Source organism: Micropterus salmoides, unplaced genomic scaffold (genome assembly GCF_014851395.1).
Source record: "Micropterus salmoides isolate LMB-PRFRI ecotype aquatic unplaced genomic scaffold, ASM1485139v1 Ms_hic_scaffold_5, whole genome shotgun sequence".
Classification (NCBI taxonomy): Eukaryota; Metazoa; Chordata; class Actinopteri; order Centrarchiformes; family Centrarchidae; genus Micropterus; species Micropterus salmoides.
The window spans coordinates 21,247,873-21,274,587 of record NW_024044237.1 but is presented as its reverse complement, the minus strand read 5'-3'; the positions used below and the strand labels follow the sequence as shown (position 1 = coordinate 21,274,587).

The 26,715-nt window shown below is 42.0% G+C and overlaps 3 protein-coding genes across 3 annotated transcripts; 2 read left to right on the top strand and 1 right to left on the bottom strand.

Annotated features, from left to right (window-relative positions):
• Positions 1-290: 290 nt before the first annotated feature.
• On the top strand, positions 291-11,966 carry si:ch211-168f7.5. The gene is made up of 4 exons (XM_038699430.1): positions 291-1,203; positions 6,994-7,213; positions 7,876-8,118; positions 8,331-11,966. Exons 1-4 carry the CDS (start codon positions 949-951, stop codon positions 10,862-10,864), a joined length of 3,252 nt encoding a protein of 1,083 aa, XP_038555358.1. The 5' UTR covers positions 291-948; the 3' UTR covers positions 10,865-11,966.
• Positions 11,964-17,185, bottom strand: ttc9c (tetratricopeptide repeat domain 9C). Its single transcript, XM_038699431.1, has 4 exons — positions 16,914-17,185; positions 14,517-14,865; positions 13,971-14,153; positions 11,964-12,567 (listed from the first exon to the last, which is right to left on the bottom strand). The coding sequence occupies exons 2-4, from the start codon at positions 14,851-14,853 to the stop codon at positions 12,410-12,412; spliced, it is 678 nt and encodes a 225-aa protein (XP_038555359.1). The 5' UTR covers positions 14,854-14,865; positions 16,914-17,185; the 3' UTR covers positions 11,964-12,409.
• A 3,568-nt stretch (positions 17,186-20,753) lies between these two features.
• LOC119888734 (phosphoethanolamine N-methyltransferase 1-like) lies at positions 20,754-24,928 on the top strand. Its single transcript, XM_038699429.1, has 8 exons — positions 20,754-20,778; positions 21,770-21,941; positions 22,373-22,528; positions 23,100-23,236; positions 23,438-23,589; positions 23,738-23,926; positions 24,554-24,643; positions 24,764-24,928. Exons 1-8 carry the CDS (start codon positions 20,769-20,771, stop codon positions 24,911-24,913), a joined length of 1,056 nt encoding a protein of 351 aa, XP_038555357.1. The 5' UTR covers positions 20,754-20,768; the 3' UTR covers positions 24,914-24,928.
• The last annotated feature ends 1,787 nt before the right edge of the window (positions 24,929-26,715 follow it).

Here is a 26,715-nt window from a genome sequence, read left to right as displayed (position 1 = left end):
TACTTACCAAAAGTCCAAGTATTTATTATGCAGAATGATCTATTTCAGATTAATACATAGGCTATAATATCACTGGATCGTTTATAATTAATTTACTTTAATGCAGATGTTGGTAATGGTATGGTAAAGCTAATTCTATCACTTTATATACTACTGGGTATCTTAATCTGTAATATTACATCATCATTTGTTGTGGAGAGCAGAAAATAGAAATACTCAAGGACAAGCAGCCTACCTCAAAAACAGTAGCCTACAGTACTTGAGTAAAAATAGCCTACTAAGTTAATTTCCACCACTGACTGAAGGGCATGTTGAGGGCACTCTCTAACCTCCCCACCTCTATGGGAACACTGTAGGAACGTATTTGTCCTCGGTGAAGTTGGGCAGTCGGATTTTTTTCCACGCGTCCGTTCGAAAAACTTCCCCGACCAATCCCCGTGCAGCTCTGGTGCAGTGGCTCCTCCTCTCTGCTGCCCGCCTGCTCCCACATGTAGCCAAACGTTATCACCCTCTGTCCGTCTGTTGCATTGTCTCATCGGGGACGCAGCGCACGGAGCCCAGCGCCATGGAAACTGCAGTGGACCGGGAAAGCGTATGAGTGACATGAAAAAAGGGGACAGTGTCAACAGGAAATTAAGTGTGGATTAATATGCGGCATGGCTGGTTGATGTTCCCTCGGTGTACCTATGGATTCATTAATTCAAGTCTTGTGCCAGCCAGCGGGGCTGCCTGAAGCTGTAGGCTGCATGGCACATTAGAGATGGTAAGGATTATATTTTCCTTATTACGTTAATTCAAGCGCCTGCTATGTTGCTATCGCTTGTCTGGAACCGTGTTGCTCTGTCTGGAGCTGGACCTTAGCCCGTTCATTCCTCTCATCCATTGAACGGCGAGTGAGCGGTGGTCAGCGGTGCGCCCCTGGTTCCGCCTGCCCGCACCCCGACGAGGATGGCCGGCCGCCGCGGCTGCGTGAACTCGCTGTGGTCGGGCACCGAGCGCGTCCGCATCGGAGAGCGCCTCAGAGCGACGTTGGCCGGGGTGCTGGAGCTGGAGGTGCTCAGGTGCAAACACCTGGAGATGGTGGACGCCGCTTTGGAGGACCGAGCCCCCGCTGCCACCAACGCCGAGGAGTCACGGGCGGAGGAGGGGAGCGGAGCCTCGGAGAGCGCAGACCATGGCTCTGCCACATCCCGCAGGCAACAGGTCAGTCAGTGCGTCTGTCAGCTCTTAGCCCGGATCTCTAGATTACGAGATTATTAAATATGGATGCGGGGATGATGGTGATCTGCCAACGAGCCAGTCCCTCTGCGGCTCAGTAGACAGATTTGTATCGCACCCAACTGAGTGAGATGGTGCCAGAGACCATCCAAACGTGCTGTCTGGGTCATTTTACACAGCAGCTGTGTGCGTGTTACCGTCACATAGAGCAAATGTCATTGGGGTCAGGGTAACAGGACCAGCTCCTGTCTGGCTGGCTCTGTGCCCTGCCTCAAGGTTAGGATGGATCGGATGTGGTGGGATACAGGCACTGAAATCAGGTGTAGGTAGTAACACACAAGCCAGCAACCAGACACTGCTGCATTTCTTGGCTCTGGCTGGTAAGCTCATCAGCTGTAAAGGTCACTTTGGCACCCAGTTTGCATTCAAATCATCTCTGATCACAACATGAAGGTAGACTCCATCCTGTCCTGAGCTAAAAGTGCAGTTATGATCTTTCATTGTGAATTCCTGAATGCTCCAGTGGAGAGTGACTTAAACTGAGGGGTTAGGATGTCTTATCTTTAAACACACCCAAATATAAAGTAACCCATTTCCCAACAGTGTCATGAAATGCATATGCAGGTCTTTTTGTGTTGAGAGATGTGGGGAATGTGCGTTGACATGTAATACAGGAGGACATGATGTGAACTGGTCCCGATCATAAGGCCTGGATCCTGGGGCCATATGTGATCTGGTCCATTATTCCTGAACATGAACTACATTTGAACCTGTGAAGTCATCAAGATGTAAAATCTGCTAAAAGGGATAAAGGTGACTGTGAGTGCACCCAGCAGGATTGTCTGGTTAGAAGTCTTGATTAATCTAAAATGGAAATTGGCAAGAAAATACTGAATATTAAGAGCAACGGGGACAACTAGAACTGAAAAATGAGTCAGTTATAAGATTGACAGAAACATAATCAACAATGTTTTCAAGCTATTTCAAGCTATATTAATTACCTATTAACGTCTAAATTTCAGGAATAGTTGCTTTTCATTGTCTTTTTTATATTAAACTGAATATATTTTGGGTTTTGGACACTTGGTTGGATTTGTCTAGGGGACTGGGAGAATGTGATGGACATTTTATTGAACAAACAGTTTTTCTAGATAATAATTAGTTCCAGCTTTTAAAAAAAAATCATAGGGCACTTATTTCAATTCCACCTTTTGTACTACATAGACAACCTTGTTTTAATGAAAGGATCCTCTTGTGAAATTGTTCTTTAAGACCAAAACATCATCAAAAAATAGACTTTTCTCCACGGACCTAAACTTTAAGGGGATTCACTGCTTTGCACAGAGGGCGCAGTGCTGTCCGTGTTAAGTCATGGATTATCTCTAGATCACTTCCAGATTTGATAAACCAGTGACATGACAGGTTCATGTTGTATTCAGGGTCTGCTGGTGTTGGGAGTTCTTCACCTCAGATATTTATTGGGTCACTCTCGGCCGCATTAATAACATTTTAGTGATATTCTGAGAAAGTAACAGATACTTCCTCACTCTGCAGAGTGTTATTACACTGTGAATATATGTGTGCCTGGTACTTGTCGAGTCGTGTTAGTCGGCAGCCTGCAGCACATTAATACATGTTCTTTCTAAATAAGGCCACAGCTGAGGCCACATTTTGCAGAATGGTGTATTTATATGACAAAGTAATATGAAATCAGATCCCTTATAGGCTCCACTAGAGGGACGAAAACAACTCTGAATAATGAAATCTGTTTTTATCGGTGCGGGGACAGAAATTGCGGCCTCATTGAGCGAGGGCATCTGCATGGAAGTGCGGCTCATAATCTGCTGCCTTCCTCACCGCCCACCTACCAACATCTCCTCTGTAGTTTCCCCCCCGGTGCTGAGATATCCTGTGGAGAGGCCGAGCAGCATTGCTCATTCTCACCTCTGAAGGGAGCTGCCAGTGTTAGCAGAGCAGGCTGGCACTCTGCCCTCTGCCCTGGTCGGCCTCCACCAACACACAAAACATTTGCATAATGACAAATTGTTGTTACAAAAGTGAGCACATCTAATTTATACGCTGCAGCAGCTGGAGAGAGAACAAGGAGGAGAGAGTAGATGGGGCTCCTACTGTTTATTCACAACCATAAAGGCGGAGAAGTTAGACTTATTGTAAAGGTTTTATCTCCAAGCACATTATATTCATTTACCTGAAATCCATATCTTACTGCTTTGAAAAACACTGGTTGTTCTGCTTTTAAAAATATAACTATTTTGTAAGCTGAGGATTAGATGACTCATAACATAATGCGCTCCACTTTAACACCAGCTTTGTTTAGTTTTTTTCCGTTTTGGAATTAAACTCTTGAAATGTGATTCACCTTTTCTCTCTCTAACAGCAGAGCAAGGGCAAGTGTAAATCACTGTGCATACCCATATTTGGAAGGTCGGGATTATTATGCCTGTGATGTGTCATCGGTGATGTTAGGATGCAAATCAAAATGACTGTATTCATTCTTTTCATGGATGTTCTGGCATCTGTGAAGCACGCAAGTTTCTGAAGAAAAAAAAGTAATACCAAACAATGCTTCTTCAGTATTGTTTGTGGAGAGAAGACACATTTAATTTGCATAAATATGTTTCACTAGAATAAATAATTCAGTTTTGAGCTGGCAATCTGTTTTTATAAATAGAACCATCTTTGGTTTCCAAATGAAGTATTCTGCATTATGCGTAATATAAAGTAGAAGAAAACTTTGTGTAACATTTCAGTTTTTTCGCTCCTCAGCAACTCTTCTTGACTTCAGGATGAGTGTCAAGGCCCAGTTGGTGAAATACTGATTGTTGCCACTGTTGCCATTCAGTATTCAATGTTAGCACATAAGAGGACAGGAGTGGGAGAAGTAGGGAAATCAGACATTTTCAAGCAAAAAAAGAGAAGCCAAACATTCGCTGGATTTAGATTAACAATCAGCAGACGAATCAGTGATAAGAATAATTGTCATTTAAAGCCATGATGTATCAGTATGCGCATGTGTCTCTACACCATCTGCAGTGCTTACTGAAGGCAGCCTGTCTTGAAATTAGGTTTAGTGTTGGAAAGCATAATCTTACACTGAGAGAGCCATTAACCTGACTTGTGGGGTGAGACAGCTTTTGTCTCTGGTTCTTTGCCTCAGGATCCTTCTGAGTTCACTAGAAAAAAAAAGAAAGAAAAAGAAGTCTGTTACGCTGATACTTTTTATGTGCAACCAAAGAGTCACCTGAATGTTTCAGAAAAGAGTGGAGCACATCGCTCCACTCGCTGGTGAAGATGAAGATGCACAGCGTGGGCTGTCTTTAAACTTCAATACCACATTAATAATGCAAGCAGGTGCTCCTCACCAAACACTCTCTCCATCCTACACTGTTTGACCAAATGACTGTGCTGCAACATGGCAACCGCTGCAATTTGTCCTGCTGTAATGACATAATGCACTTATTGAGGGGAGGTTGTGTTTCTTGTGCAGCTGCGATCACTGTAGCATTATCATCCAATCGACCCATACATTCTCTTCATATTGTTCCAGAGGGGCTGCTGCCTCTCATGGAGGAATATCATATTACATAGGTCTGAGCAAACCCCCACCCACTTATCTGTCAGCCTCCTATGATTTGATCATGCTCTGGTCTCTGTGTAACATTAAATCATATAATGTGCAAAGCATTACGTTGTTACGGAGCATAATATGGAGAGGTTTGTGTAAGAAAAGAGATTTTTGCAGATATACACATTAAAGGGGCGTTTTAATGGCTTAATTCATATCTTTAAATAGACAGAATTAGAGAAGGGAAGGGAAAGAAACTTGAGTTGAGGCCCTTACAAGTGCAGAAGTGCATTTGCAGTGAGTAGGATTTTGATTCCAAACAGACAACATAACATTATGCGAGTGAGAGTCACAACCAGACTGCCTTGTGTGTGTGTGTGTCAGGCTGAGGATGAGTTAAATCGTTCGCCAGGCCTGTTGTGGTTCTGTGTGGGAGGAGAGGCGAGTGAGAGTTAGAGTTACAGAGAGCGGCTGTAGCTATGGTGAGTTCGGGGTGGCTGGCTCAAAGGATATTACAGAAGTGGGGGGGGGGGATTATTTGTCAAGGGGAGAGTGTGGGGGAGGTTGGGGTCCTTCAAGATGCCCTTCTCTCTCACCCGGCAACCACTCGCCCCCTCCCCACCTCACCCTCCCTTCACTGCCTTCACTCACTCAGTGACTCACTCTCTTATTTCTCGGTCTCTTTTTTTGTCCCTCTCACTTGTTTTTTTTTTTTGGTCACCCACTCAGCCACGACTCACTTTATTTACTGAGGGAAAAATAGAAAAGCAGGGGACAGTAGTGAGATGAAGCTCCTGATCTCAGAGAGGAAGAGAGGAGATAAGACAGGTCAAAGTCTGGAACTCTTTCTCCCACTTCTTTTCTCCACAGTAAACCCCATCACCTCCCACCCCCCTTCCCTTCTGCCATTCCGGCTGCTCTTTGTTACGTCATCTGTCTTTTCCCATTATCTTCTAACCCCCCCCCCCCGTCGCCCAGCAGTGAGTCACTACCTGTATTGTTTCCTCAGCAACAAGAGGATTGATCAGTGCCACTCACAGTGTTTCTGTTGTCTGGGCTCGATCAGTCTAATGCAGGAGCTGCTGTCCTGGAGGGGTGGGTAGGGGATTTGGAGGATAATTGGAGGGGGGGGGGGTTACTCTACCAAGCTCTTACTAATCTAGGAAATGGAGGCACTTTGCTAACTTGATGGGGCGATTGTTATTGTTGCTGTTGTGTGTGGGGCCTTATTCCTGACTGTTCTGGTAAGTGATGTGATGTCATCTGAGAGCGTCATTCTGGTAAATGATATCATGGACGTTCAACCCTCCGTGTCTTTTCATATGGGTCATACTGCGCCTCGCAATTGAAGTACAATTGAAGTGTTTCCATTTGATGCTATTTTCTACTTCCACTACTTTTCAGAAGGAGATGTTGTACTTTTTACTTAAAAAAACAAACAAACACGATAAACTTATAAAATACAATAAACCATTGTCTTGTGATGCCTTGTAATAAAGCAATGTCTGGTCGGGGCCACGTCTCATGTTTCAGATGAGCTGTAAGCTAGACATTTCCCCTCTAAACTTCTTACACGGTTTCATCTAAATAACTGTTGCATCAACATTGATGCAACAGTTTTTTTTAAAGTGTAAACCCTGGATAGATGTTTTAAAGTCACCTGAAAAGACAAAAAGGATATAAGATTAAAATCACAAAAGTTATTGAAAAAGTTTATAAACCTGCTGAAGCAATAATAAAGAGAAGATAACATTAATGTTAGTAAAGAAAACAGCATACTGGACACCATTATGCTACATTGTCAGGCACATACAGCACAAAAGCACACAATAAACATCTGAAGTATGGCTGAAAACAGAATGAGAAAACCTCTAACAGTCTAACTATTTTGTGATGATAAGATCATAACATGTTATTGTAAAAAAAAAGCCGAAAGTAGTGATTGAAAGTAAACTGTAGTGGAAAACTCATGAGTTATTACAGGTTCTATGTAAAATAATGCAAAACAGTAGAACATAGTTTGCTGCAGTGAACATAAGATTTTATTATTTTATTTGTAATTTTGCATAGATTTATCATGTTGTATAAGCATATAGTCACAGTTACAGTATTTAGATATTTTGGTCAAAGATATTTGATTTAATTATTGTTGCTCAAGCCTAACCTGTCCCATGTTTTCTTTTTTTCAGGCTCCGTCCCCCTCAGATATAGTGGTATTGCCTTGTCAGAACTGCCCTGAGGACTGTGGCAGTAATTCAGGCGAAGGGACGGTCCATTCCTCATCTGGCAGGGGGAGTAACTCACGCTGGTCTACTCTGTCCTGGGACACCCCCTCTGAACTGCTCTCTCCCCCAACACCGGACCCTAGTGGTATAGTCCATCTGGACTGTGACTCCAGACCTAGTTCAGGTAAACACATACCTAAACACTTGTCTTCAGTGGCCAACATGACTGACCTGAACAACAACCAACATTGTGACACCTTCTGATATAACAACACCTCGCCTTGTGTAATTGAAGAACAATTAAACATTAACCATGCTCTTTTTACTTGTGTTTACTTGCACTCTGACTTGGCACTGACTCATTAATTTCTCTCTCACTGTTAACTTTTCAGCCTTTGTTGCCAAACTCTTATCCATTGTCACTGTAGCTCTGGTCTCTGTGTCTCTGGTCTCTGTGTCTCTACACCCAACTCCAACATTCCTCTCCCTGCTCTGCACTCATGCATGCCTGCTTTTATACTATTCTTTACTTTCTTGTAGAGGCTATCTGAAAACTTGGCATGTAATTCAGCTCAAATCTAAAACCCTGAAAGTCATTATTTCAAAATAGCTTAATCTTCAAGTCAAATCCCAAATTTAGAGAATAAATAATGCAAATGAAATAATGGTAAGTATATTACATCACAACCAGAGAGGACTCTAGCGAGCCCTATTTTCCAGCATCTTTAGCATTCTTGAGTAGAAAAAATGTTGGATATTTTCACTTGGATGTTAGCAGAAGATTCATGTACAATTATTACATTGCATTTATTTCTCTGTGTCTTTCTTCCCTCTTCTTTTGTCAAGGTTTCTATTCAGTGAGCGGGAGCTCTCTCTCGGACTCTTGCTACTCTGTGTCCAGTGAAGCTGCTCAGGGAGGACTGGCGCCACCGGCTAGACCCCTGAAGCTGTGGGAGCAGGTTCCTCTGTCTGCTGACAACACTGACATCCTGTGGTCAGAAGGTGCAGTGCAGCAGCAGCAGCAGCAGCATTCTGCACTGCAGAACAGCCAGAAAGACCACAAACCAACAGAAGGGACACCAGTTTCAGGTAAGCTGGTACAGATTGTGGATCCATGGAAATATGAATCTGCAGCAGTCACATTAAGCTGGTTCAAAAAGGTCAACTGAAAATGGTTCAAAGCAGTGTTCTGACATCAGTGGAGCTCTTATGTCTGGAAAGAGATGAATGTATAAATATTTGGGAATGATAATCTAAAATTAGTAGTATTTTATCTGAAATTCTTTTCTCATCTCTTACAGTCCAAAGTGACCTTGAAGCAACTGGTCTGAGCTTTCTGTCTGACCTCTGCTCAGGACTCAGCGACTCCCTCATTTCTTCTCTCCTCCGGCTAATCGATCCCACCTGCTCTTCCTTCACTTCCTTCCTCCATCCAAAACCCCAGCTGGATCCTCACTACTGCACAGACCTGGTGTCCCGTCGGACCAAAGAGGTGTACACCTACCCCAGCCCGCTGCATGCCGTCGCCCTCCAGAGCCCCCTCTTCACCTCACAGAGCCAGGAGCCTTCAGCCTCTTCAAGCCCTGAAGGACCCCAACTAGATGAACCACAAGAGTCCACTGCTGATCAAACTCTGCCTCTCCAGCCTCACCAGCCTCGCCAGCCCCCTGCCCCGGCTTCCCTCACACAGCTAGAGCAGTACATCTCTCGACTGGCTCGCCAGTACCACCGACGGGTAACCTCCTCCACCTCTGATCTCACTTCAGCTGCCACCCCTGGTCTAGTTAAGCACAGAGGGCTTTGTACCCCTGGCAAAAGTCACGGTTCCACCCAGTCCCTTTCTGCCTTTGAGAGCCGCAGTAACCTCAGCATGACTCCCTGTAAGTCACTGCTAGGAAACTCTGCCAGGGTCAGCCTCAGCACTACGGGGAACAAAGCCACTAGGAATTCAATCAACCTGGGTAACCTTCCTTCAGCAACCGGAGAGGACTTGAACATAAATCTGCATCTCAACCTCAACTTGAACCTGACCCCTGGTTTAAATTCTAGCCGGGGACTGGTGGACAATTCCAAAAATGGCAGTTGTGGAGCTTTGAGGAGTGACTTCGCTGCAGCTTCCACAGCTTCTGCCACATCACTCTCTGCTACACCCACCCCAGCACTTAGGACTCGCCCTCGCATTTCAACATGTCCAAGCAGCCTGAGCCACCGCAGTTCCCTGGAGGTCACTTCAGGGTCTGGATCCAGTTCTGGATTTGGGTCATCTGCCTTCTGTCGCTCCTTAGACTGGAGCAGCGGTGCTCCACCTGAGACTGGATCATCAGTTTTTGGTACAAATTCTGGATCAGCTCCTGGGTCTCAACGCAGCAGCTTGATCCAAGAGTCCAACACCAGTCCCAAGCTAAGTGAAGACTCTCCCATGGTGGGGGAGATCTCCCGCCTCTCTGGCCTCTCTAGGGCTGTTGTGGTTGGACTGATGGAACAAGGTGTGGAGCTCGACATTGACTGCTTTCAAACAGATACTGCAGGCGAGGTGAGGGGTCACAGTAAAACTCGCCTGACAGCCCAGACAGATCAGTCACATGACTATACTAGACTGACCGACCTGAATCCCCAGAGACCAATACAGCTGTCTCTCAGTGTCACCCATTCTCCACAGTCTCAGTCCAGTCTCACCCCTCCTCTCTCACACTCCAGCAGCCCCATACACCCTTATCAGTCCATCCATATCCCCTCTCCCCACTACTCCTCACACTGCCACTACCAGCAGATCCCTTCCTCATCCGACGCGCCCTCGTCCACCGCCTCCTCCCCTGCCTCCCGCCCCACCCCCAGGGGCCGCTCTCCTCCCAGGCCTCTCCAGCCATCCCCTTTGGCTGCCACTCCACTCTCTGTTTTCAGAAGGGATGCGCCCTTCCAGTGCTCCCTGCCTCGCACCAATACAAGGAGCTCTCCTTTGGAGCATGGCGGTATCCAACCAAGGGGTGGTTCACTACGGCAGAGTGGGGGAGGAAGTGGGGGTAGCGCCGGGTGGAAGAGGGTGGATGGGGAGGGGCTTTATAGAGGAAAGCATGCCTCCCACAAGTTGATCAGGGCAGCCACAGTAAGCAGCTACGCCAAGAGAGAGGACTATAGCTCCATTTGGGATGAAAACCAGGAGCGATCAGCAGCCCAGACACCCAGGAAGACTTCCAACAAACTCTGGAGGGGCTTTGAGGGACGCCTCCGGGGCAAGGAGTCCGAAAGCGAAAGGGAGGAGATGGACCGAGCGGAGTATGGCTACGGATGGAGGAGGAACAGCGTCGGAAGCTGGAGGAGGGAGCATAGAAGGATGAAGTCTTCGTCCAACAGTAATGACAAGAGGCCAAAAGTAGAAAACTCCCCTATCTTCTCAAAAAAAAGAGGGAAGGAAGAAGGGGAGAGACGCAGCAGCAGCCTCAGGCTTTCCAGGAGGGCTTTGTTCAGGAGTGAGTCCCAAGGCTTGCTTGTGCCTCGAAACCACAGCGAGGGGCCCACAAAGCGGGCACACTGGGTTTCCTCATTAGATGTGGGGCAAGGTGGCATGTACATCGGCAGAGATGAAGGGGTCAGACTGCTGAGAGCAAAGGAGGAAGACAAACACCTGTCCTCCACCGCCAGCCTCTTTAACCTCTCTCGTTCTCAGAGCCTGGAAGGCAGCTGCCATTCCCTCTCCCCTCTCTCCTCCCCTTCCTTTTCTCCATCGCCTCCTCCACGGGTGCCCCTCCAGCGCTCTCGTTCACTGAGGGACTTGGGGAGGAGAGTGTTTGGCTCCATGAGGTCCCTGAGTCTCAAACGGAAGCCCTCCAAAAAGTGACCCTTGTAAAATAAATGAACATCATCTTCTTCCACGTGTTAACGTTCAGAACACAAGTGACGGTTGGTGTTAAATTTCATGTAGAAGAAGTGCCATCATTTTTCATTCTCAAGCTTCAAAGACTTTTGATTGATTAGTCAGATACACAGGTTCTATAATACTGGCCATAACATATCACATTAACACCACCTTCTGCCACCAATATGATGGATGTTCCTCTCAGGCACATAAAGCCTGTAAAAACCCATTAATTGTGTTATTGGCTCACATCATCATTATAGTAATGTTTTGTACATTTTTAAAGACATCCAGTTTTTATAGCTCCCCCAAAAAACTACAACATGCCAGAGGCATAATCAGAGGGCTTTGTAGCCAGCCTATTGCATTGTCTCTCTAAGTCTTTCCTCACTGACGTAGTATTATTCTCAATTTTGCACCCTACAGTAGCAAGCGAGAATGCTGTAGGATGTAGCAAGGCCCAGAGAGGAATACCAGTGAAGAGGACATAGGTGACAAATAGGGGTGAAAAATTCCTTTTAGGAGCTGCAAAGAACTTCATTAATTTGGGTTTCAGTGGAGTTTATCCAGTGTGAGTGGTTTAAAAGGATTTGGCATCTTAACAGGGACACAATTCTGGGCTCCTTTTGTGGCTAAAAAGTAGCCAAACTTAAAGATATTGAATGTTAACTCCTTATTTTAGTTATGAACAGCTTCACATCACATACTGGTTGAATCCTCCTGTAATCATGAGTATGAATGTGTTTGTGTACACTCCTCTTCTGCATGCTGATCTGTGACTTGTTCAGTGATTATAGCTATTGTGAGAATGTGATATTCTTTGTTGATGGGCAATACTGCCTCTGCAGTACAATCATATTGGCCAAATAATGACCAAAACCAAGCAAATACTCTTTAACTTGATATTGTGCTCAGGATTTTCAAAAGAATATTGAATTATTAAAATATTGATGAGTTATTTGACTAAATGTGGCTTCACATGGCTTACCATTAATAAAATAAACTTATATCTTAACATGTACTGTGCCTGAAATACCTACATTATATAATGTTTTTCAATTAAATAACTTTTGCTGTGACATCATTTATAAAAAATATTTTACTTGAAAACTCACAAAATCAACATTCACAACACTAATCAGATAACTGCAATCATGAAGGCATAATCAGAACTTTGAGTAGTGCATAAGAGTCTCACTTAAACTTTCAGAAGCATTTTTGTGAAATATCCAAACTCTTGCTCCTTTGGGCTATAAACCGGCTCCGTTTCTGTGTTGCTAGGAAACTAACTTAACAGTCATCTCCTTTCTATTTTCAGCAGCGACATCTTTACCGACCACATTCCAGTACTCTGTATAATGTACAGTTCTTACTTTACTATGCTCACCCCAAAAACATCTACAGGAGACACAGTAACATTAGTAATTCAAGATGTGTGAACATTCTTCAGTTGGTTTGTGATCTGCTGAGGTTGAGCAGTCTCTCTCGCTCAGGTTGAGGCTTTATTTGGCGAGTTGAGCTGGCAGGCTAAACTCCCTCACCAGTTCTGTTGGTTTGGTTAATCCCTTCTCCGGAGCTGCTCCCCAGGCTGGGTGCAAACATGCCTCGGTACATGGCCTTCTCTTTTTGTAACTCCCGATTCAGTTTCTCCTCAGCCCTCTGAAGGTGCTTCCTCACGTTGGCATCTGCGACAGAAGAAAAATGAAGAGGTTTTGTTTTGGAAAGGCATACTTTCCTTTATCCCACATATGTTCAAATACGCTGGAGGAGGCTAAGATATAATCTGCAGAATTGACCCTTCACTAAGCCACGGCCCGAACACGCGGCTGGCCAATCACAGCGCAGTATAGGACTTGCTCTAACAGAGGTCCGACACTTTCATTGCTGCACTCCATTCCCTCTAATGCAAAAGAAGTCGTTTCCTACCTTTCTTCAATCGTCGGGGATACGGTGGTTCACAACTGCAAAACTGTCTGCTTCTTTCTGAGATCATTTTTTCCAACAAATTTGTCAATATTTATCTGGGGAGTGCGGTAATAGATAGTGGCAGCGCCGAGATAAGTCTTAACAGCTCCGACAGTTTGTCGGACTTAGCAACAGTAACTAAGGTGGGCGTGGCTTAGTGAAAGGTCAATTCTGCTAGGGATATTACATGTATGGATATGATTTATCCAGCAATTTCTGTGACAGAGCCAAATGTTCTTGAGTGAAAATCAGCAAGGAGCAAAACATAAATAAATAAAAAGAAAACTTTATTTACATGCAACATACTCCAGCAAAAATGTGCTGAAAATGAATGAACTGACAAATCGATTCATGAAATAAGGATAAAGATTGCATTTTGGTCTTAGCAGGCTCTGTATTTGCAGAGCATCAAATATTTTTTTCTGAAACAGATAATACAAGAGGTATTAAAAGTTGTATCCTGTTCGTTTAATCTGTGTTGATATAACATGTTAATTAGTGAGCTTTAGAGGTGCTGGTAAGTGGATTTTGTTGGAGCCAGGCTAGCTGTTTCCCCAGTCTTCATGCTAAGATAAGCTAACGGGCTGTAGCTTCATATTTTAATGTACTGATATGACAGTGGTATTGATCTTCTCATTTAACTCTTGGCAAGAAAGCGAATAAACACATTTCCCAAAATGTCTAAGTATGTCTTTAAGGTTATAAATACATCACTCTGTCTTGAATGCTGGGTCAGAGACAAAAGCATCTTGACAAATGTTCTTTTTTTGCTCTAAGGTTATTTACTAGATAAACTATAAATAAAGGTATGCTTTCTACAGCTGTCTACAGCCAACAAGCCACGTAACAGCTAGCACTTCACTTGCCCCTTACACATTTTGCTGTGACCCCGTGTGTATTTTCCAGGCTCAATTCTATTTTCCTCTCACTGACTCATGTAACTACATGGATTTTGTATTGGGTTTTGAGTGCTGCCAAAACACTTCTATTGCACAACAGTACTGTCATTGACCTATGTAGACAATGACAAAACTCCAGCTGCTGATTTCTGTACATTGCCATCAGCACATCACATTCATATGGACGACTGTGGATGACCCTGATGTGCTCATTCTTTTCTTACCATTAGGCTGGTCTCTGCAGGCCTGGGCAAGGTACTGTTTAGCAGTCTGTGCATCTCCCATCTCCAGAGTGGCTACTCCCGCCCTGTAAAGTGCTTTGACATCACCTGGTCGCCACTGCAGTACCCGCAGGCTGTACTCCCGCACACGAGCATAGTCAACAATCTGTCTCTGCAGCAAACAGGCTGAAAGAGACATATACATATTAGAAAATACTGTACATGCTGTACCCAGCTGCCAATTTCCCTTGTAAGGCAATCAATGAAAACGCTCTCTTAGAAAGGAAGTCACGTCTTTGAAGAATCTCTGAATTGCAAAAGGATTTGTTGGTGGGCATGTTCACAAGAAAATAATTATGCTAAAGGACTCTATGACTACATGAGACTACTTAACTGATACTCGGAATAGTTTTTGAATAGCTACTACTTGAATAGATTTTAACAGAACCTGGGATATATTTAAGTCAAATAACAGTATTTTCACTTAAGCTGGATATTGTAGCACTCTTTTAACCCCTTGACTTTGCATGGTTATGATGTTTTATTTACCAGCTAGGTTGTTGTAGCAGTCCACTTGTGTGCTTCTTAGTACAGCCTCCTGTTCAGGTGTGAGAGCAGGTCTCTCAGGTCCAAACCCTTTCACTGGCGTCATCACATCAGAGTCGAGGCCTCTGAGGATCAGCAAAGCACGGTGATAACGCCCGATGGCTGAACGAATGTTCTTCTCCCTGTAGAAAGCGTTCCCTTCTGTTTTCATTTGGGCTGCTTCTTCTAGCGAAGCCCAAACTGGCTTTGCATTAGTCTGTCGGTGTCCAGAAAAGCCTGGTGCTGCTGCTGCAGCTGCCCCCTGCACTTCCATACTCTCCTCTCCTCCTCCAGCCTCCATTTCCACAGTTAGCTGTTGAGATTAATAATGTAAATAAATGTGCTAAGAAGCTGCTGTAGATAAATGTTACATATAAATTCAGACACATTATAGAGAACATCTGTAGCACTCAAGCTTATCTTCATATATCTGCTCAACATTTAGAGTAAGTGATTTTGGAGAAATTCAATACCATGACAAATACCATGATGATATAGAGCAAAAAACTACACAGCAAATAATGTAACTAATGTTAGCTAAGTTATGTGTTAGCAAAATGTTGATACACATGCTGCTGTGAAGCTAACATGCAACAAGGACAAGACGGTCCCAGAGCCAGCACATCAGCTCCAGAGAGCGACCCTTTCAACTCTCCCGCTACTATAGCTAACATCACAACAACAGCATGTCTTGGTGTCACCTTTGCTCCTTCTTGTCACCTTAAGTAAACAGGCTCTCCACTGATTTACACATCAGTTTACTAGTCACAAGGAATACTATACAGTAGGTTGGGGGGGAAAATTGATACAGCATAGTATCGCGATATTTTCCATGGCAATACTGTATTGATACAAATACCACACCGTAGCAACTGTTACTATCCTGGAACCGGGCTTCGTCCAACCTACAAAGAGATGTTTTCTCGCCCACGAAATCTCATGAACCCACATAAGGCGAGTCCGTCCTCTCTCTCTCTCCCTACTTCAGCCTTCTCTTCATTAAGAGTAAGTACTGTACTCTGTGTTGACATTTTTACATCCAGTAAAGTTAGATAGAACTACTTGTAACATCAAGCAGTCAGAAAAACCGCTGTGCCTCAAAAACGCCCGGTAGCGCTACCTGCTGGGCATTTTTAGAAGAGCAGCTGGTGTTTTCAGCTGGCAAAAAATGCTTTGGTGAATAGGGGCCCTTAGAGTAAACAGATGTTGACATAGCTTTACTTTGGGGTCATAATTTGAAGTTGGAAAAAAGGTAATAAATTGCAAAATATCACAATATATGCAATAATATTGTATTGTGACGCAAGTATCGTTTAATATCGTGTCACGGGGCATCTGGTGACATCCCTATTATACAGGCTGTCTTTAGTGGTTTATAAGACAAGAGCAATCACCAGGCAGGAAGGGGTTAGCAGCATTCCCTTTCCAGTGCTGTAAATCATTTTTCAATGTTAAACAGATCTGCTTTGTCTCCTGTCCTATCAAGCTGCATTATGGGAGTTGTAGGATCCAACTATTTGGAGCTTGACCCATACTAGGGACTAAAAGTCAGAATATCTGAGCATTAATTATAACAAATGTCTCTTGATAGTTTATGGTGGTACAATACTAAATTTTTGGGGTGTCCCTTTAAATGGATTTGGTATCTGGCAGAGGGACCAATCCACATTAGCAGTTACCATTTATGACAATGACTTTTACGGAAAAGATAAGTGGAGTCATTAAGTTACATCGCATAGTACTAATACCGTCTCACTATTTCAATGTTGCCAACTAATCTCTGCGTGTACCTGCTAACCTTACTTGTACTGCCGTGTTTCTTTCTGTGACTAAGAGAATTTCGTTAAGGTTAACGTTAGAGGTTAATTATGTTACATAACTTAGCTATCCTTCTTCCGATACAGGGAACGTCATACCGACAGTACATAAAAATGATTTTCAGATGATCAATCATTTTAGTCTGGTACATCAGCAACCACCTCCAATTCACTTAACGATACTGTTTCATTTTCACTACTGCCTCTTTGCTGTCGTAAGGTCCTGTCGCTTAGCTGGAGTCCAGAGTCGGGTTCTGCTCATACGTTCTGCCAGAGCCTCTTTAAAGGGCTCTGGGTTCTGCTAGGAACCAGACGACATAATTAGAAGACGTCATTATTTTCGAACATTGGAACGGACTCCCACGAACGTTCGGTGCATAAATAACGGTTGTGGCTACAGCTAACCGAGCTAGCAAAGTTACCATGCTAACTTCACCTGCTCACACGCTAGCTAACTCTTATTCTCTTTAAAACAGGGTGTCTACACGTGTTACCGGTTAGGTACACTGACATGTGATGGATAAAATGCGGTGCCTCGTCTCACCTTACACGCCACTCAAAAGACAATCAACGGACAGCTACTTCTCGCCGTTAAAAATCATTGTCCAGAGCTGCTGCTGCTGCTGCACAGGCGCTTCCTTGTTTTCTTCTTATGACGCGGTCAAAACTTAAACTTCTGCACCGTTACTGCCACAACAAGGCCGAGACAGGAATTACCAGTTCATAAACAAAACTATGAGAATACATTTAAGTACATTTACTAAATTCTCCCAGCTTATTTGGGCTTTGATACATCCCCGTTTCCAAAAACGTTAGCATGCCGTATAAAATGTCCACAAAATGTGAGGATGTGCAAAGCATTAAAGCCCCAAAATCAATTGAAAATAACATAAATTTATCAAATGTTGAAACTGAGAAATGTTATTATTTAAGAATTAAGCTACATGCCCGGGTCAAATTTGATGCCAGTTACACATTTCAAAAAGTTAAGACAGTGGCAACAAAATACTGGAAGAGTTGTGTAATGCTAAAAGAAAACAACTGTTGGAACATTTATTAATTAATTAGGTTAAATGGCAACAGGTTAGTAATATGACTGGCTATAAAAAGAGCATCCCAGACAGACTAGGTCTTTCCAACAATTCAGAAATTTAATAATAATGTTTCTCAACTAAAAATTGCAAAGGCTCTTCATTGTATATTTAAAGATTTAAAGATTCAGAGAATAAGAAGAAATCTCTACACAAGGAACAAGGCCGAAAACCAGTATTGGATGGCTGTGACCTCTGGCCTAAAGAGAACAGGGACTATCCGGCTTGTTATGGGTGCACAGTGTAAAAGCCAGCGTCCATATGGTATGGAGGTGCATTAGTGCGCATGGCATGGGTAACCTGCAGATTTGTGAAGGCACCATTAATGCTGTACTATATAAACAAACAGGTTTTGGAGCAATATGCAGCAAAGTAGACGACATATTTTCAGGGAAAATTATTATTTATGCATTGCCCCAAAAATCCAAAATAGCCCACTGCTAGGCTAATATATGCAGTATAAAATGCCATAGGCTTAAGTTAATAATGTTGACTAACAAGTCATAGCAGTAATAACACCCGGTCATCTTGGTCAAGCTGAACTAAACATCACAGCCAGGCTGAGAGTGACTTTAGGCCTTTAGGGAGAGGCAAGAGCCACTGCTGTAAAGGAAAAGGGTGTGCTGGGTTTATACCACAAGACAAAAAGGAGAGCATTTTTGTGAAACAGAATGCGGCACAATCTTTTTATCTTGATTATCTTGTTTTCTTAATCATTGGAAGCTAAAATTGTAATTGAAAATACAATTTGATTAATTGCTCAGCCCTAGTAACAAAAGCAACAGGCTCAGTTAAAAATAAAGTCATGTATGGTACACTATCTTATACTTTAGTAAAAGCAGCAATACAACACTTATACTTCGTGGGTTCATAAATATTCAACATTCTAGATAAACCTGTGGTTCCCAACTTGGGGTGAAAGAGATGAATCTAAGGGGAAAGAGGAAAAGGAAAGTGGATGGTATTGAGGCTGTAGAGCAGCCTATCAGAGCTGGTGACCTGTCTCAATAAATTAGGTGGGTTATGCTATTCTAAATTCATTACAAATTAAGTGAAATTTTGAAATGTTTTAATCTTGATGACTACTGCTTATACTGCTCATGGAAATCAAAAATCCTTATCTCAAAATATTAGAATATTACAATAAAGAAGGTATAATAGAGAAACGTTGACCTTCTTGCAAGATGAAAAGCTCTAAAAAAGGTTTATTTATGCACTCAGTACTTGGTTGGGGCTCCTTTTGCACAAATTACTGCATCAATGCTGCGTGGCAGAGAGCCAATCAGCCTGTGGCACTGCTGTTGGTATGGAAACCCAGGTTGCTTTGATAGTGGCCTTCAGCTGGTCTGTAGTGTTGGTTCTGGTGTCTCTCATTTTCCTCTTCACAAACCCCATAGATTCTCAATGGGGTCGGTTGGCCAATCAATCTTGGTAACACCATGATCAGCAAACCAGTAACTAGTTGTTTTGGCACTGAGGCAACCCCAAATCATCACTGACTGTGGAAACACTGGACTTCAAGAAACTTGGATTCTGTGCCTTTCCACTCGTCCTACAGACTCTGGGAACTTTTTTACCAAATGAAAAGAGGACTTTGGACCACTGAGCAACGGTTTAGTTCTTTCTCTCCTTAGCCCAGGTAAGACGCTTCTGACGTTGTCTCTGGTTCATGAGTAGCTTGACACTAGGAATGTAAAACCTGTAGCTCATATCCTGGACACGTATGTGCGTGGTGGCTCTTGATGCACTGACTCCAGCCTCAGTCCACTCCTTGTGAAGCTCCCACAAGTTCTTGAATAGGCTTTGCTTGACAATCCTCTCAAGGCTGGAGATTAAAGGCTCTTCAGTTCAACATTTCTATTTCTTTATTCTAATATTATCAGATATGGATTTTTAATTTCCTTGAGCTGTAAGCCGTGATCATGAAGATTAAAACAAAAAAGGGCCTGAAATATTTCACTTAATGTGTAATGAATCTAGAATATATTAAAGATTCACTTTTTGAATTAAAGTATGGGGAAAAATGAACTTTTATACAATATTCTCTAATATATTAAGATGTAGCTGTATATACAGTACTGGGCAAACATTTGGCAGATGTGGAAAAAATTCTTTAAAGTAAAAATCCTTTCAAAAATAGACATGTTAATAGATTGTATTTTGTTAAATGATAAATAAAAAAGTGGAAGAAAGAAGAAAAATCTAAATCAAATCAGCATTTGGTGTGACTACTCTTTGCCTTCAAAACAGGTACACATGCTCAAAGTTTTTGAAGGAACTCGTCAGGCAGGGCTCCAGGCAACTGATTGTCTCTGAGGAATCATGACTTTCTAGTCAGGTTGACTTTCAACACCCTGCCTGGGGTTACAACCAAACCGGTTGGCCTTCTCCTTTTATGTTACTGACTGTGCCGCATTCTACTCTGTTAGGTGTGTTATGGCATTAAATAGACATTTTCCTTACTTAAATGATTGTTTATAAACTTTTATGTGAGGGCTGCAGATTAAGAAAATTAACTGAAATAACTGAAATATAAGCTTTCTATTGAAATGTGAACCTTCAATTTTTTTATTTTGATGAAGTTAATAATTCACTCAAATTTGATGTGGTGTGTTGAAACACTTGAAACACATAAAACAGTTGAAATATATAAAAATGAAGCACTGAGAAAACAAAACGACACACTTCTGCATCAAACTTGCAAACACTCGCTACTTTCACCTGTAAATAAAAACACAGCAAGGTGCACTATTTGTGACAAGAAAGTGCCACATATATTTAAAATTGGTCTGGTCTAAAAATCATGGCTGATGCAGACATCTTTAAGAAAGTAGAAATGTGCACACGTTTTAAGATATTAGTATTTAAATCATAGACTGTATATTTAAATGTATTATATTTCATATATTTCATTATTATTAATTATTATTAATTTAATTATTAATTAAATTATTATTTTATTTTATTTTTATTTAATCACAGTATTTCTGTAACTTACTGGGCAATTTTACACTTACTAGCACAAGCATTTTATTCCACTGTACACATTTTCACTTTTGTAATAAGTTTGTTGTAAATGGCCGGCATGTGTCACGTGATTTACCTGTAAGTGTAAGCATGTGTGGTTACGCCCATGGTTTCCTACCACACCCCCAGTTATTTAAGTATCACCCACACAAGTTCAAAACTGCACTCTGTCAGAGAGGCAGTCCTTATAGTAACTTTCCTATAATTAGGATGTTAATTGCCAGACAACATGGGTACTGCAGACTAATTTTACAATAAGTTCAAATCAATCTAAGACCACCATGGAAAGAGGTATGAGGTGTTTTTTTTGCTCATTTTAATATGAATGTCATAGTACAAACCATTTTTTTAGCCACCAGTTCATTTCTGCATCACGTCCTGAATCTGAGTTACAGATTAATTGCTTTCTTGTCTCTCTGAAAAACTGATGAATGACTTTAATCAAAATATTTGTAGCATTTTTCATTGAGGGTTTCAGGACTGTATTTATTTATTTTAAACATTTCCAGTTACTATGTTATCTGTTAATCTCCCTTTTGACAAAGCAAGTGAAATCTGTTGTGTTATTGAAGAAGACAATACTTCATGCCCTCCTGACAAAGGCATGCAAAACATCTGCAACTGTGGTAGTAAGTGTCAGTTAAGTGTAAAATGACAATGTTGAAACTCTAAACGGCATAGTCTCTACATATGTGCCACATCAGTGTGCTGTTTTAAGACTGCTTGCTCATGGTTAATTTGTGTCTCAGACAGATTTTATGTTTTAAGAATTTTAGCTGAAATGTCTGTTAAATCTCAGTGTTGAATGGATTTAACACCTATTGTCTTTCTTCTGACTTTCTTAAAAAAATGTTGATGTACATTTTATGTCAGATATAATTAGTATATGATGTACTTGTTTTTGTTTTCTCAACTACTTCACCAAGGGATCACGTGAACTTTGCCCTATTCAAGAGGAAATATAATTACTAAAACTAGTATTTAGTGATCTATGTCTGCAATTAAGACACAAATATTAGTTCGTCATATGAATATCCACAATCTTGACTGCTGCTTGAGCACAAGGTTGGTTAAAAGCCTACAGCACTGTTATTTAAATGTATTAAATATGTATGTCTCATTATCATTGTGTAACTATGTAGCCTTCCTCCCTTTTTGTGTGTAAGCAGTACAGTTAAAATTTCTTTCTTCTTCCTGTAAAAATTAATATTGTATTTTATTTATTGGGTTTAATTTGTGTTAATTTTTGCTGACCTAATCTGGACACTTGTGTGCTTCACAGCTCGTAGCAGCATGACAGAGTTTTGGAAGGAGCACTCCAAGGCCGCCACAGTGGAGGAGATGATGCTGGACGCTGGTGCCAGGGAGCTGACCCAGCATGAGCTGCCCGAGATCCTCTCCATGCTGCCCTGCCTGGATGGATACAGAGTGCTGGAACTGGGAGCTGGCATCGGGTGAGCATATTGAAGCAATCAACTGTCTAGTAGTAGTGGATTTGTGTGTGACCAGGGTTTTCAAGGTATCTGTTAAATTTAGGACAGAAGACATGAAAGTGAGTCTGATGAGCTCCTGATTTGCATGCAAGAAGTGAAAGGATCTTTAGAAAAGCTTTGTAAACAAGAGCCAATGATGCTCTCTTGTTGCAAAGATAGAAATCCAGCAAAAGAATCACAGTGGACAACATCAGGCCATGCTCACAACAATCTAAGACGGAGGGAAAGCCTGTCTCTACAAGACTATATGTGGGAAAATGTGCCTTATTTCTATACAAGAATGCAAGCTGGTTTGTTATTCAGTGCTTTGAAAGAGTTCTTCAATACAAGCTCTGTTCACTGGTTCTGTCTGCTTTTAAGACAAGTGCATTTACTGACAAATGTCTCTACAGTCGTTACACCAGCCACCTGCTGGCCAGGGCTGGCCATGTGACTGCTGTCGACTTCATGGACAGCTTTGTGGAGAGGAACAGGCAGGACAATGGTCACCATAGCAACGCTACCTTCATCCAAGCTGATGTCACAAAGCTGGACGTCATCCAAAACAGGTGTGTTTTCAGATATCTGTACATTACTAACACTTAATATCTTTAGGAATAGCACACCACTGTGGTCCAGACTGAAAAATCTCAACAACTATTGGATGGATCCCAAATTTTGATTTGTCTGCTGATGTTAGCATTTAGTACAGCCTCACACTGCCATGGCTGTAGACCCTTACGCTACGTGCACAGCTTCAGACATTGTTGGATTAAAGCAGACCGACTACTTGCATTATTTAGACAAAAGAAAACAATTTTAGTTTGGTTTTTAATTTAATTTAATTTGTTGTTTTGTTTCACAACAAAACTGTAAATATGGTTTATACTTGTGTTAATTATGATTATGTCTAACATTGCATTTTTTTCATACAAGTCCCTCATTTGGGGGCTTGATGGGCTGTCTGCTGTTGGTTCATAAAAGATATTCAAGGCCTAGGCATTGAACAATTATTACAGCCAGTGCAGCACTTGCAGTGTAAGATACTGACATTGTTGTTTTACATAAGAAGAATAGATAAATTAAAATAAAACAAACTGTTCCTTATATTTTAACATATCCATTAAATGTTGTCCTCAGCATTGACTTCATCTTCTCCAACTGGCTGCTGATGTACCTGAGTGACGAGGAGCTGAAGTCCTTCATGGAGAAGATGCTGGGCTGGCTGCGGCCCGGTGGCTTTCTCTTCTTCAGGGAGTCCTGCAACCACCGGTCAGGTACTGAGCTAACAATAAAACGTCCAAATCTCTCTTTCATGTGAGAAAGATTTAAACATTGGTGAGAACTGAATCAGTTTCTGCTCTGAATGTAATTAGTCTTTCTCAGGTGATTATGAATGTTTAGCAACAGTAGACAATATATTTTTCTTAACAAACACATAAGGGGAAGGATTCTTTTAACTTCTAACATCTACCAAGGTGACTCCAAGAGGGACTTCAACCCCACCTGCTACCGCTCTGACACACAATACAGCCACATGGTATCATCAGTACAAGTGGAGGGGCCAGAGGGGGGCCAGAAGTTTGGTTTTGAGATGGTGTTAAAAAAGAAAGTTAAGACCTATATTGAGGTACAGTCATTTAATTTAAGTCTTCTGAAAGTTTAAACTAGAAGGACATAGTAATGTGTGATGTAGGCATGAGGATGTGCAGTTAACACTCTCCTTTCTCCCCTTCACTCCCTGCCCTCCGTCTCCATCCTTTCAATCACTTGTCCAGATGAAAAACAATCCTAATCAGATCTGCTGGCTGCTGGAGAAGGTTCCCCACTCCTCGAATTCCCAGAACGAGTTCAACACCTTCCAGCAGTTCCTGGACAACCAGCAGTACACCCGCCGTGGGATCCTACGCTACGAGAAGATGTTTGGGGCTGGTTACATCAGCACAGGCGGGCCCAGCACCACCAAGGTAGGAATAAAGTGTGGAAAATACCAAAGTAATAGGCTGGAAGGATTCAATAAGTGCTTCTTAGAAGGTATACAAAAAGAACACAGAATAAAGAGGTGTGATTTCAAAAGTGAAAAGTTCTGTAACAAATTTATGTCTTGTGTGACTGAAGTTGCAGAAAAACCACGAACATTTCCCACGTTTTCCATGTCATCAGTGTGCCCACATGTGATGACATGTGTTGCACATGTTATAACAAGTGGTACCATGTAGAGTACATGTGGAAAATAATGGAAAATGTATGTGTTTTTCTGCAACTTCAGAATTTACATGGGCTTCACACATTACACCACGAAAATTTTCCCAAAACCACATTTCCCATGTACAAAACATTATTTTTTCACATGTTTTCACATTTTAAATTTCATATGTGCCACATGTGGTTTTTCTGTGAAGTTAGCAACAGCATTAAATAAATGTACTCACCACTTTGGTCCTGACAGAAATATCTCAACTATTGGATAGATTGCCAAAATATTTAGGAGCTCCCCTGACTTTTCCTTAACATTTGTGGTTTTGAGTGAAATGTCTTGACAGCTGTTGGATTCTTTGATTAAACCAAAGAATTTACCTTTTTTGTACTAATAGGAGTTTGTGGACCTGCTGAACCTGAAGCCCGGACAGAAGGTTCTAGATGTTGGCTGTGGCATTGGTGGAGGAGACTTCTACATGGCTAAGGTAAGAGCCAAGAAATCGGCCGTAGTTAGGGTGATACTAATAATGATAATAGAGGGAATTTATAATGATTATAATGATTGAAAAGACTATTATGATGGCTATGATTATGGTACGTTTCAGACCTTTGGAGTGGAAGTGCTTGGCCTGGACCTGTCAGACAACATGGTGGATATTGCTATGGAGCGGGCGATCACTGAGAAGCTGCCATTAGTACGTCTAAATGTTCCCTTATCCTATTGGTTTAAACACCAAAGATATTGGTTTGATTAATGGTTTGTTTGTTTCTAAAAATCAGTAATGGCATGTGCTCTACCTCAGGTCCAGTTTGAGGTGGCTGATGCCACTAAGAGGACGTTCCCAGAAGGTTCCTTTGATGTGATCTACAGCAGAGACACAATCCTGCACATAAATGACAAACTGGCACTTTTCAAATGCTTCCATGTGAGTTTTTTTTCATACTTTAGACAATAGCATTAATTGTCATTTTTTTACATTGTTGATTTCCAAATGTCTCTTTGCATTTGTTCTTTGTGTCCAGTCATGGTTAAAGCCAGGTGGCCAATTGCTTATCAGTGATTACTGCTGTGGGGAGAAGACCAGTGTTTGAGGCCTACGTCAAACAGAGAGGCTACGTCCTCTATACTCCCTCACAGTATGGCAAGGTAAATATACAGTAGAGCCTAATTATGTAATAGTTCATAAAAGGACTACACTGCCCTTGGGGGGAGTTCAGCACTTTAGTCCTCTTTGCCATTTGTCACGTTTGATGCAGTGAGCTCAGGTAGTGGGCCGAAATCAGTTCTCTTGATTATTTAATAATTCAAACACAAAATATACAATTTATGGTTGCAGGTAGGGTTTCAAAATAAACAAAGAGTGAATAGTCCGAAAAGTCCAACTAAACGACAGACGAAACAATAATCCAGGAGACTGGCAGATGAGAACATTAAAGTCCCAGATCACAGTGATCGTAACCCAAACTACAGGGTTTCAGGCAGAGACACAAGACAGGGTAGTACACAGATACACAGCACACAAATGACACACCCATATTGAGTAACTCATAAAAAGTCTTCTACTGTACAGAAAGCTCAAATGCACAAATGGTGTGGCTGTGTGCACTATGTGGTGCTAATGTGTTAATAATGTCTGTCAGCTGCTGTTGCTGTTCCCACTGTACTTTACCTCTTCTGTCCTGTAGTTCATTGAGGAAGCTGGTTTCTGCAACGTTGAGACAGAAGACCGGACAGACCAGTTCATCCAGGTCATTAAGACAGAGCTGCAGAGAGCAGAGGCCATCAAGGGTGAATTCATTGAGGTTAGCATGCACACATGTGCGTGTGCACACACACACACACACACACACACACACACACACACACACACACACACACACAGAAATGGTGTCAAAATTACAAGGTTATACTTACACACATATCCATGTTGGGTTCCAACCTGACTGTTCTTCATCCCTTGCAGGAATTATCTGAAGAGGACTATTTTGCAATAGTAAATGGATTGAGAGAAAAACTGGCACGTTCCAACAGTGGAGACCAACGATGGGGACTATTTTATGCAAAAAGAAAGTGATTGATAGAGAAGATAGTACAAGAAAAAAAGAGAATACTTCTTTCTTATTTTGTTATTGCTTTTATCTTTCTTAATTGCTTGTTTTTTGTTTTTAAAAAAACAAAACAAAATTATGCTGAGTGAGCAACATGGAGAAAAAGATAACATAAAGTGCTGGCCTATATTAAAATATGGTAACAAAATAAAACAAAACAATATTTACAATTATTTATATACATATATACAGACACGTATACACCCCAAACATTACACAGTGTATTTTTTGAATTGGCATCTGGGGTGAATGCAAACAGCAGCAACCAGATGATTATATGAAAGTTTCATCTTCACAATAAACAGCCTGACATATGGGAAAATGATTCCCATTTTGTCCAGACTGGCTTTTTAGGAGCAGAATTGAACCCAAGCTGGGCCAGCATGGCTCCTCTCCTGGCTCTCTTTTCTCTCCTCTGAGCGATCACCGCACCCTGGTCTGGTTGTTT